The sequence below is a fragment of the Notamacropus eugenii genome, chromosome 5, assembly GCF_028372415.1.
Source record: "Notamacropus eugenii isolate mMacEug1 chromosome 5, mMacEug1.pri_v2, whole genome shotgun sequence".
NCBI lineage: Eukaryota > Metazoa > Chordata > Mammalia > Diprotodontia > Macropodidae > Notamacropus > Notamacropus eugenii.
The window spans coordinates 355,703,122-355,715,592 of record NC_092876.1 but is presented as its reverse complement, the minus strand read 5'-3'; the positions used below and the strand labels follow the sequence as shown (position 1 = coordinate 355,715,592).

Sequence of the window (12,471 nt, the reverse complement as noted above, 5' to 3'; positions counted from 1 at the left end):
ATTCTAACAGCTATAGCTATATAAAGTGGGGCAGTTAGGTGGTGCAGTGGATAGAGCACCAGTGCAGGAGTCAGGAGGACCTGAGTTCAAATCTCCCCTCAGACACTTGACACTCACTAGCTGTGTGACCTTGGGCAAGTCACTTAACCCCAACTGCCTCATCCTGGGTCATCTCCAGTCATCTTGATGAATATCTGGTCACTGGATTCAGATGTCTCTGGAAGAGAAGTGAGGCTGGTGACCTGCCCAGCCCTCCCTCACTCAAAACAAAGTCAAGTGCAAGTCATGTCATCGTTTCTCTGATGGCATGATCTTCTTTGGCATTGAAGGATGAACACACACACACACACACACACACACACACACACACAAAGTTGGGTGAGTTTTCTCCCATGAGGTCTTCCTTTTGGGAGGGAGAGTTGTGACAGGTATTCCTAGGGAAGTCTGAGTTGGACTGGATAGCCCTTTTGGTGTCTGTCTCACTCTGATTTTCTTTGATCATAGATTTAGAACTGGAACACTGGCCTTGGAATCAGGAGGACCTGAGTTCAAATTCAGCCTGTAAGAGAGATAAACACAGCACATAGGAGGGCTGCTAGCACAGGTTCACTCTTTGTTTGGTCAGAGAGGAAAGACAGTAAGAAGGGGTTAATAATCTTTCTTTAGTTTTCTCAGAAGAGGTTGCTGATAAGGGGAGCACAAACTCCTACAGCACTCCCTAATCACCCTTCTCCCAGGGGCGGGCGAGAAAGAGAGAGAGGTACACCTATGTCTCAATGGCGTCAATTGAGACAGGCACAACTTGTGCATTCCTTAAATCCATCCAAGCCTCGATGGGGCCAGCTGAGGCACACACAGCATTTGTGCATTCAACCCTAAGGGTTCCCCAATCACTGGCCAGTCACCACCTGCTTCATAGACCAACAGACAAAGAAGGCATATTGCCAGCAATAGCCTCACAAGGTTACATCACCTCATCCCTGTATCTCACTGTGCAGTCACAGTGGCTGTTTATGTTATTTACCATTCTATAATGCTGCACAAGCATGGTGACGTTTTGAACAATAACTGTGGGAACTCGTATCTAACACCTGGGAACAGGAGATTGTTATGACTATGGATCTTGGGAAACTGAACTCAAAGAAATAATAACAAATATTCACTTTTCACACACTAAAATCCACCTCTCTTACATTCAAATTCACCTTACATACAGCATCCTTTCTTTAAGAACATATGCTTTGATTATATGGAGATTTCTCATTCTTTTAATAACATACTTTTAAGTTTAATTTTTTGTTAAAATTGTATTTTGTTCTGATTCCCAATCACTTTTCCTCCTTACCTCCCCATCAAGTTAGTATAGTAAGTTTATAAGTGGCCAATATAAGGTAACAACATCAGGATGTAAGATTGCAAAGGAGACCCAAGAAGTCACTTACTGTCCAAAGATCAAAGGAATATAATTTTCAAACTGTATTATATATTAAATAACTTTTTTTGCATTTGTTGAAGTGTAATAAATTCTACTCCAATCCGCCATTTTAATTCTGTATGGGTCTCATTCTTAAATGTGTTTCTTGCAAACAATATGCTCTTGGATTCTGATTTTTAATCCATCTTGCTATCTGTTACCATTTTATGGGCGAATTTGTCCTATTCACATTCAAAATCATAATTAATATTTGTTAATTCCCTCCATCCTATTTTACTCACTATTTTCCCTCTCAGATTTTCTTTTTTTCCCTATCCTAGGTACCTTATCTTCTCCTCTTAGCCTCCTATTCCTTATTTTACCCACTCCCTTATGAATCTCTCCCTTATCCTCTCCCTTTACTCTCCTAAATCTTAATCTTCACACCCTTCTAAAAGTCCCTCCCCTACTTTGTCTCCCAGTTTTCTCATCTTTCTACAAGCCCATAAGATTTCTATATCCCTTCAGAGTGCAGGCAGTTTGCTCTTCATTTCTGATCTGAGGAGAGCAAGGTTCTAATTTTAGAAGCTTTAGAACACTCTGACCTGATTTCTCTGCGTCAGTTCTTCCTTTCACATCCCATTCTTATAACTGCTCTTTTCTAACTTTTCCCACCCAATTTTGTTTTTTAGAATCACTCATCATACACAACCTAGCCCCAACCTTTCTTTCAAACTACCATAGTAATTATGACAGTTTCAAGAATACTGATCACATTTTCATATATAAGAAGTAAACAGACCTGTTGCTTGTAATAAGTCTACAATAGACTTCTGTTGCAAGTCCCATGGGTCAGTTTACATAGCCCCTGCTGCTATCAGCATGGGGATGGGGGTAGGGTTGGAGAGCTGAGTGATTCTCTGTTGTTAGTTCATCAAGTCTTTTTACCTTGTTCATATTCTTAGTGTCCTAAACCATGAAGACAGCTGAAATTGCTTTATTTCAAGGGCATAAATTCTATTTTAGGGAGATTTGAGAGATTGTGAGGATCAGAGAAAATATTTAATCCTCTATCATATTGGTCACATAACCTGCAATTAGCAAATTGATTTTATATTTCTCTCACCTTAGCAACTGTCCCAAAGCATCTCTTCCCTACTCAAGTCTCCTATGTCATCCATTCCATTTACCCTTACAAGTGATTAGAATCGTACCTTATTCTTAACTGACAAAAATTAATATTACGCCCCTTTCCTTCTATTTTTGTTTAAGACCCCCAAAAAGGTCAGTCAGTCTCTGAAGGGCATGGCTGAGTGATGAGATTTTTTTAAATTAACTTATATGTTTTTAGTTTTCAACAATCGCTTCCATGTGTCTTAATTTTCTCCTCACTCTCTCCTCCCTCACCAAGACAGCATGCAATCTTACATGGGTTCTACACATACATTATTATTAGACACATTTTCACATTGGTCATGTTACATAGAAGAATAAAAAAAAATGGGAGAATCCATGAGAAAAACCAAGCCAGGACATAACAAAAGAGAAAATAGTCTGGCTCATTTTGCTTTCCAATTCCATAGGTCTTTCTCTGGATGTGGATGCATGGAGTCCTTTGGAAACGTTTTAGGCCCTTGCATTGCTGTGAAGAGCTAAGTCTATCAGAAACAGTTCTCGCACACTGGCTGATCCTGTGTACAGTGTTCTAGTTCTGCTCATCTCACTCAGCTTCAGTTAATATAAGTCTTTTCAGTTTTTTCTGAAGTCCACCTCTTTGTCATTTCTTATCGCACAATAGTATTCCATTAAATTCACCTGCCACAACTTCTTCAGCCATTCTCCAAGTGATGAGATGATACTCCTAGTTCTCAAGGCACAAGCTCATTAACTAGGTTAGGCTGGACGCCCCCAACTAGGAAATCCAATTTCTGTTTGGAGTATAAATAAATTCCTTTCTGGATTTGCCTTTGACTAGTGGAGGACCCACCCCACCCTGTCCTTGATTCCTTCCATTAAGAGTTTAGGGCAACCTAACTCATGATGGAGAAAACTAGCTAGAGAGGTTTGGATGGAAAAACTTCTGGAGCCCAGCTGGATGCCTTGAGGCTGCTGAGTCTCAAGGAAAGAAGAGATGAAGACTTTTAGCTCACCTCCTTATTAAATGTCCACCAATCAGGGTTGAGTTTCTCTTGTCAGGAAAATTCTTTAAGGTGTTTCAGAGCCTTCTTTGCCATCTTTGGTTACCAAAAGAAACCACTGACCACCAATTTATTGATCATCAGGCTAACCTAATTAATAAGTTGATTACTAATTACCCCAAAACTCTCTTTCTTGAGGATTTTTATTCATCACATTACCAAAACAAAAAAAAAAAAGTGAGGCTATTTACCCAGAGCTCTCCCTCCTCATTTCATATCTCTCTGATATATCATCCCCCTTCTTCCTTTCTAATGAAGATATGGACTTCTTTCTACATCCAACTGCAAGCTGTTCTTCAACTGCTTCTATCCTCAAAAGGCCTTCACTGGATCCCATCATCCTTATTTGCTATTGCTCTATCTCTCTCCTTCCCTTCTCTGATAAACTTTCAGAATAAAATACTTTTTCTCAGTAATTCCATCTCCTCTTTTTCACACTCTTTTCTGAATCACCTATAACTTGGCTTCTGACTTGACGATTCAATTTAAAACTCTCTCAAAAGTTTATGGTAACTCCTTAATTGACAAATCTAATGGCTTCTTTTGGTTTCTTATCCTTCTTGACTTCTGTGCAACATTTGACCCTGCTGACCTCCCTCTTCTTTTGGATATTCCTTTCACTCTGAGTTTTTATGACAATCTTCTCTCCTGGTCCTTCTTCTACCTTTGGCTGTTTGCTCTCATTGCTGAATCTTCATCCTTATCACTACCCTTAAATTATCATCCACCTGACTGTAGGTGTCTCCCAGGGCTGTGTGCTGGCTCCCCTGCCTGCCCCCCCATTTTTCTCCCTGCACTATCTTCTTTGGTAATCTTACAAGCTTCCATGGGATTGATGGGGTATCAGCTCTGGAAACCCCCTTGAACTCTCCTTGCATCTTCCCTCTTAATCTGGCTTTTCATGCCCAAATCTGTTACCCTTAACCTAGCCTAACCCTCCATTGTCTGTTACCTCCCAATTGCCACTAGTTGTTTCCCAGCTTTGATCACATCAAAATCCCACTCTTTTGATTCTGACCTCTAGTCACCCCAGTCCCATCAAGATCCTCCTTAGACTCCTCCTCAAGACCCTCCCTAAACCCCTCTTCCCATCACCCCAGACTATAGACCACCTCCCCAGATACCTCTGACAGTCATTCTGTATATAGATTCAATCTTGCCTCCATAAAGGTGCTCAGATTCAATTTAGCTCAAATTCAATCTAGCTGAGATTCTATCTGGCCTGCTTGTTAATACAATCATTACAAATGTTTAGGCTTCTTTAGAGTCAATCCAATATGGCAAATCTTGGGTTGAATTCATTTGGGTAGGACCCAATATTTTGGGGTCTCAAGCACCCCAAACCTCAACATTATGGTTCATGGACCTTAGCAGGATCAGTTGTTTTCTATATGAAATTAAGTCCCATGTCTACATATACATCCCTAGTCTTGCTTGTGAGCTCCAACTGCATCTCCAACTTCCCATTAGATATGTTGAATTGGATATCTAGCAGGCATCTCAAACTCACCATATTCAAAACACAACTCATCATTCCTCAAAGTACTTCCCTCTTCCAAAATTCCTTATTATTGTCAAGAACAACATTACTTATCTAGTATTTAGGTTGCCAACCTCAACATGCTCCCCAACTCTTTATTCTCTTTTAACTCACATAACCAATTAGTTTCTAAAACTTGTCATCTCTACCTTCACAATATATCTTCAGGCCTTCATCACTATTCATCTGGATTTTTACAGTAGGTTTTTGTTTGATCTCTCTACCTTGTCTCTTCCCTCTCCAATCCACACTTCCTCCAAGGTGATTTTCCTGAAGCACAAATCTGAATATATCACTCTATCACTCAATAATCTCCTGCAGTTGCCTATTATGTCCATCCAATGTACTGTCACTATTATAGCTACTCCCAAGTGAGGGTGAATAGACTTTTCAAGTACCAGATTCCCCAGCTAACACCCAGAGGAAGGTCTTCATCTTCCTTCATACAACATTTCTTTTCACCTTTAGGAGCATTCATCTGCAGCACTTCCTTTCACCACCAAAGCAAGGACTCCCTCTTCCCCCCTTTTCAATAGTCTGATTTCCCCCCACCCCCAGCCCACATCATCTACTGTCTTGCCAGCTCCTGGGGTCACATTTCTGTCATTGCTGGAGCTCAGCTTGACCCAATACTTCTGTCTCTCCCCTTGTTTACCTTCACCCTTTCATGCATCTTTCCATTTTGTTATACAGTCCCACAAAAAAATGATTAAGGGTGTCACCAGGTACTGTCCATAATGTCTTAGACCTGCTTCACCATTGTGACCTCCACTTGACTTCTATCTTCACCACTGCCTCCCTGTGTATGTTAGAAATAAGCATTGTAGGACTTCCTCTGATGTCATTGTTCCTGTTGTCTTTGGCTAGTACATTCATTCGTTCCTCCTATATTTCTATTGTCAAGTGAGTACAAGAAACAAATAATCCAGGTCTGGTTTTCTTTCTAGGAATGTTTCAAATGCCCCTTTATTATTGAACATTCATTTCTTCTCCATTTTCATAGTCTCACTCCACTATGCATCTTCTGCTCTGCCTTGTTTCAACTCCATGAAACAAGATGCTCCTTTCAGGATAAGCTCATCACTTCTAATCTCACCACCATGCTGTAAATGGACATGTTCTCCATCAGCCTCCTCTCTCCTCTGATTGGAGGGCTGGAGGGGGAAGTACCAAATTCCTCCCAATGTCTTTCTTATAGAGGGCAGAAACTGGACTCTCAGTTCACTCCACTTTGCATCTACTGCTCTACCTGCTCTTAACTCCATAAAATAAGATGCCTGTGCTCCAAGTACCCTCAAGTGTCTCCCCCACCATCCTACCTCCTTTTGTGTGTTGTCTCCTCACTACTTGCGCCTCATTAGATTGTAAGTTTCTTGAGGTTAGGGATTTGCCTTTCCTTTTCTTACTTGTATCCCCAGCATTTAGCCCATGACCTGGAACAGAGTAGGGACACATAAAATGTTTATTGAATTGAATACTGCCCTCTCTCTCCTGAATATACTCCCACATTGTCCTTTCCCATCCCTTGGGTTCCTCAGTTCCCTGGCCCAGTGGTTCAGAGTTCTGCCACCCTGGAGCCATTACAATCAAAGTGATTTCTGACATTTGGAATTGTCAAGGTTCTGGGAGTGAAGGGAGTGGCATATGGGGTTGAGATCCATTTCAAGTCCATACATGTCTTCCTCCTTTCTTTCTTTTCCTCCAAACTACACCCAGGTTTCAGCAAACTTCTGTAATTTGCAACCTGGATGTCCATTGGAAAGAGGAAGAGGAGAACAGGGGGTTGGGTCCTTGGATTAGCTAGGATAGCTTCAAGCCTGGTAATGTGGTTGGTAGGAGAAAGTAGGTGAGTTTGGGATAGGTTTCAGTTCCTTTTTTTTTGATTCTAGGTGTCCTAGGCCATGTTGACACCTGGAGTTGTTTTATCTTTGATGCATAATTTCTGTTCTGGAGAGGTTTGAGAGGTTGTAAGGATCAGAAAAAATATCTAGTCCTCCATCTTGTTCATCATGTAACCCACCCGATGCTCATCCTACTATCCTACATGTCTATGTTTGTTCAGTTTGTATGTTTTTTTCTTTTAATTGTTGCTTTTTTTAAAGTTTCAGATTCTTTGTTTGTAATGAAGAGTAAAAGCACTGATATAGCCCCACTTGGGAACAACGTGACCCTGAGATGTAACTTGACGATCCCAGGAGATGTTCTGCAGATCACCTGGCAAAAGGTCCAAGGGTCTGTGCCAGAAAACATAGGCACCTACAGCAACCAGTATGGCAGAAAAATTCTCCCATCATACAATGCCTGGATCCAGTACAACAGTACAGAACTGACATGGTCAAGCATGACTCTATATAATGTGACATTGCAGGATGATGCATGTTACAAATGTCTCTTTAATGTTTTTCCAAATGGTATCCATGGAGGAAAAATGTGCTTCAGTGTACAAAGTAAATGGAAAACAGTCTTCGTGCCATAATGTTTTCTAGAAGAGCCAGATTGTACCGAAAGCAGGAATGGGGAGGAGGAGGGGCAGACATTATAGTAACACTTTGTAATAATGGCACTTAAAGTTGGGGTCTTTAGTTATAGAATATTAGGCCTCAAGGTAGTTTAGAAATTGTTTCATCTAGACTTTTCATCATGCCATGCTATATCTCCTAGGTCAAATGACACATTTCTGTGAAGTAAGTCTGAGTATTTCTTGTTGAGAAATGCAGACAGAGGCTACAAAAGTGCTCAGCACATAGAAGGTATTTAATAAAGGTGGATGCTTATGTTTAAACAATAGCAAAAAGTATCTGAATGAAGGATAAGAGTAGGGTGGTGTAAAGAATTGCTCAAAAAAGTCAACCGGTGGTTCAATTGTGACTGCTATTCCCCCTACTATACATGCGCGCACACACACACACACCTGGATGTTTCTTTACCTGTGGTAACTTTCTTTTTCAGTCATAATATATGAAGTCAAGGATTGTCAATTTAAAAGTTGCATGTGGAGAAGTTCATGGATCCCCAGGGTACATGGCCATAAACATTCAGGAAAACTGTTATCAGTACATTTAAAGCTTCATAACAAAAATTTGGGGAGGACTGTTAGTATGGAAGGCAGCTGGGCTTAATAGATTCAGGCCTGCCCTAGGAGATGGGAAGACCTGGGTTCATGTCTCACCCATCTCTAACACATACTGATTGTGGGATTCTGGGCAATTTGTTGAACCGTTCTGTGCCCCCAGGAAATGTTCTAAGACTGTAAGTTACTGGACTATTTGAGAGTTCCCTAAACCAATGAAATTACAGGCCCGGACTGAAATGATTTGTATTCTGTATGGATATGGATGATTTCTGATTTTTCTTTTTTGTTTGACTTAGATGTGTCTGAACTAAGAATTGAGTGCAATTCTTATCCCACCAATAAGGAAATCCTTATAGTCATCTGCTCAGCTACAGGAAAACCTGCTCCACACATCAACTTCTCCTATGAGAGCCTGCTGATGGAATCACCCAAGGAACACATTGATCAGAACCCAGATGGTATAACTAATGTCACCAAATGGTATAACATCTCACTGGAGGCTATGAGATCTTTGAAACTTCAGAATGTGTCCTGTGACATGGATCACCCCCTAAGGAAGAGAGAAAAACGTTTTTGTTTTCCCCAGGAATCAGAATGTGAGTAAAATGAGAAATTTCAATTAATATGTTTGTTGTGGTCTATATCTTTCAGATAAATGAAATATCATTATGTGTGGGGGGGGGGGGGTAGTAGGTGGCACAGTGTATAGAGCACTAGGCCTAGAGTCAGGACGATTTTTCTTCATGAGTTCAGATTTTATTTCAATCCTTCCTCATCCATGGACAACTAAATTTCCTCATTATAGAGCTTGTCTCTCTGCCATTCCTGTCTATTCTGAACATAACTGAGAACCAACGGGAAAGCAAGAACACCTTGGAAGCAGCCAGACCAGCTATTTCAAAATCATCTAGTTCACTTTAAATTAAAAATATTTCCAGCCTTCACTTATTTTATTTTTAAAGTCTTATCAATATGTCTGTTTTTCTATTACAAAATTTATAGGTTAGTACTCTCCCTTTGTGAGAAGTCTCTTGTAACTGAGTAAAGCAGTTAGGAAAAACTTATAGTGCCATTATCTGAAAGTATATGTGACATTTCACATCTGTAATACCACCCCTACAACTTTATTTTTTTTAATTGACAAAAAACCATTTTTTCTCCTTCTCATCCCCTACCCATTGGGGAAATAATTCTTCTTGTAAGAAATAATTGCAGTCAAACAAAATGCAGCTATATACTATAACTACAAATATGTGTATATATGTATGTATATATATATACACACGTATGTTTGTACATATGTGTGTCTCATTCTACATCTTATGTCTGTCATGCCTTTGTAATGAATAGCATACTTTATCATTGGTCCTGTGGAATCATGAATGGTCATTGTATTGGTCATAGTTTTAACAACTTTCAAAGTGCTTTGTTTTTACAATGTTATTATTGCATAAATTGCTCTGGTTCTACTTATTTCCTTCTTCATCAGTTTATAAAGTCCTCAAGATTGTTCATTTCTGTAATGCTGATGTCATAATATAAATGTTCTTCTGGTCCTGCTCACTTTATTCTGCATCAGTTCTACAGTCTTTCCTTGTGTTTTTGAAATCATCAATTTCCTAGTTTCTTTCAGCATGAGTATTCCATCATATTCATGTGCCACAATTTATTGAGCCCTTCCTCAGTTGATGAGTATCCTCTTAGTTTCCAGTTTTTTGCCACTACAAAAATGCTGCTGTAAAGATGTACTTTTATTTTATATGAAAGTCTAGTGGGGTTGGTTATCTGTTTGCTTAAGGCAGGACAGGTTAGCTATAGCAAATCAGAAAGACAGAAAGATAGTAGGCATGCCATACCAAAGCAAAAAGTATCAAGTAATAGTTTTGGAGGAGGCTGAAAATTTATAAAATTAGGACCCAAGACCTCAAACACTACTGTAGTCTGAAGTCTTTGTAGTGTAGTCACAAATAATTCCAAGCATATAAATTTCATCAAGACCTGGGAGCCTTGAATCGTGTTCATTAATCTCTTTTTAAGAAAGTTAAGAAGGATGTAATGCAATGTTTAAAAATTCTAAAATAGTTAAGTTCTTAAAACACACACACACACACACACACACACACACACACACACAACTTTTTTGAGACCAGGCATAGTGATGTGTACCTTTAATCTTTGATATTGGGAGGTTGAGGCTGGTGGATATTGAGAGCTCTGAAGTTCTGAGCGGCGGTAATACTAAAGCTGATAGGGTATCTGCACTGTGTTGGCACCTATATGGTGATCCCTGGGAGCAAGAGCCCACCAGGCTGCCAAAAGAGGGACCAATCAGCCCAAGGTAGAGATGGAGTAGTCAGAGCTTCCCTGCTGCTCAACAGTGGAGGTGGGTCCATAAATGATTGCCACTCTTTGAGCCTGGCCTACACAAGAGACCCAGTCTCAAAACAAAACAAAATAAAACATTTTTTGGGATTAAAAAAAAATAAGCCTTGTATTATCAAGAAAACTTAGCTATACAAAACTAATCATTGTAGATGATAAAGCAAAGTTTTAACATTCATTTTAACTGTATATCAACAATAGAAAATGATAATATAGTTTGTTAAGCTACTGGATAGCAGCTTGGTCATCTAAACAAACTCTCTTCATATAAATGATATACATTCATAGGTATTTGTGTCCATTCTTCTTCTATGAGCCATCCACTAGTACCAGTGTCATCTGGAAAGTTATTGCTTATCTGTTAGTGCATTATTCATACTCTAGTATATCTGTAGTAAAACCTGAGGTGAGGAGGGAAGAAATAAATATTTATGAAGTACCTACTATGCGCCAAGCACTGTGCTAAGCAGTTTGAAAGAAAGGGAAGTCAAATGACTCTTCCTCTTAAATCATGATTGACTCTTTCTTACCCCCTCTCCCTAGTTTATCAGCCACTTTAAAGGATAAAAGTTAGAATTTAAGAAAAGGAAGAGAAAGAGAGAGTTCTAAAAGCAATTGACATCCATCTGTAGTGGAGGAGGGGAAATTAAGTTAAGATGTTGTTCACCCTCATCTTTTCCTCATTTAATGAGCCCATCTGTCACAAGTTAGTGAAAAACATTCATGAAGTACCTACTGTGTGCCATGCTAAGTGCTGGAGGTACCATTATGACATTTGGGGATGTCGTGGCCTGAGATGATGACAATAGTGTGGAGGCACAGAAGTGATTATGGTCCAAAGAAGGAGTATGTCTGTATACCTTCATATAACCCATCAGGTATGAGAGGTGCCATATTGTAATTAATGATTAAGTCCCAGACTTAGAGTCAAAGAACTCTGTATGCCTCAGTTTTCTGATCTGTAAAATGTGCACGTTGGAATCAGTAACTTCCAAGGATCCTTGCAGCCATAATTCAACATGAGGGCATTTCTGAGCAAGTATGTTTTATCCGACTACATTAGAAAGTAAAATTCTCATGATTTTTGTATTACCTCTGCTGCTTCTCTGCTCTTTTACTAAAGATAATCAAGTGGAATTAAATGTGGACCTGAGCAAAATCCCATTCATGGAGTCAGCCATTCAACGAGCAAGTATTTATAAAGTACTTACCATATGTCAAACACTATCATAAGCACTAAAGAAAGGAAAAATAAATATGGTCACTGTCCTCAAAGATCTAACATTCAAATTGGGGAGATAACATGCAAACAATTATTCTTTTAGAAGATACACAGGGGTGGGGAAAAGGCAGCCACTCGCCTGAGCTCTCCCCAAACCCTCCAAACAACTTTAAATAACGCCATTAAAAATTCCTGAGGCAGTAGAACCCACAAAAGGACAGAGTGAAATAATTTTCTAGCCAAAGACAGCTGAGAAGGTGGGCAGGAAAGATCCATCGCACAAGAACTTTCTTATTATTAGGGCAAGATAGGAGCATATATAGATAGAGGGCACAGGTATGAGTTGAATATGAAGGAATGATATCTAAAAAAATAAAATTAATGGGTGAGAGAGGAATATACTGGGAGAAAGGGAAAGGGAAAAGTAGAATGGGGTGAATTATCTCACATAAAAGAAGGAAGAAAAAGCTTTTAGTGGATGGGAAGATGGGAAGATGAATCTTACTCTCATCAAAACTGGCTCAAAGAGGGAATAACATACACACTCAATTGAGCATAGAAATTACCCTACAGGAAAGTAGGAAAGGAAAGAGATAAGAGAAGGGGAAGAGGTGATAGAAGGTAGGGCAGATTGGTGGAGAG

At 39.6% G+C, this 12,471-nt stretch overlaps 1 protein-coding gene across 3 annotated transcripts in view; it reads left to right on the top strand.

Moving 5' to 3' along the window:
* LOC140506652 (OX-2 membrane glycoprotein-like) overlaps nt 1-12,471 on the top strand; it is a 57,021-nt gene that overhangs the window by 20,419 nt on the left and 24,131 nt on the right. For all 3 annotated transcript variants that reach the window (XM_072614021.1, XM_072614020.1, XM_072614019.1), the window contains exons 2-3: nt 7,255-7,599; nt 8,522-8,821. In XM_072614021.1, coding sequence (XP_072470122.1) covers nt 7,275-7,599; nt 8,522-8,821 — 625 coding nt within the window. In that variant the 5' untranslated portion in view covers nt 7,255-7,274. The remainder of the gene's footprint in view (nt 1-7,254; nt 7,600-8,521; nt 8,822-12,471) is intronic.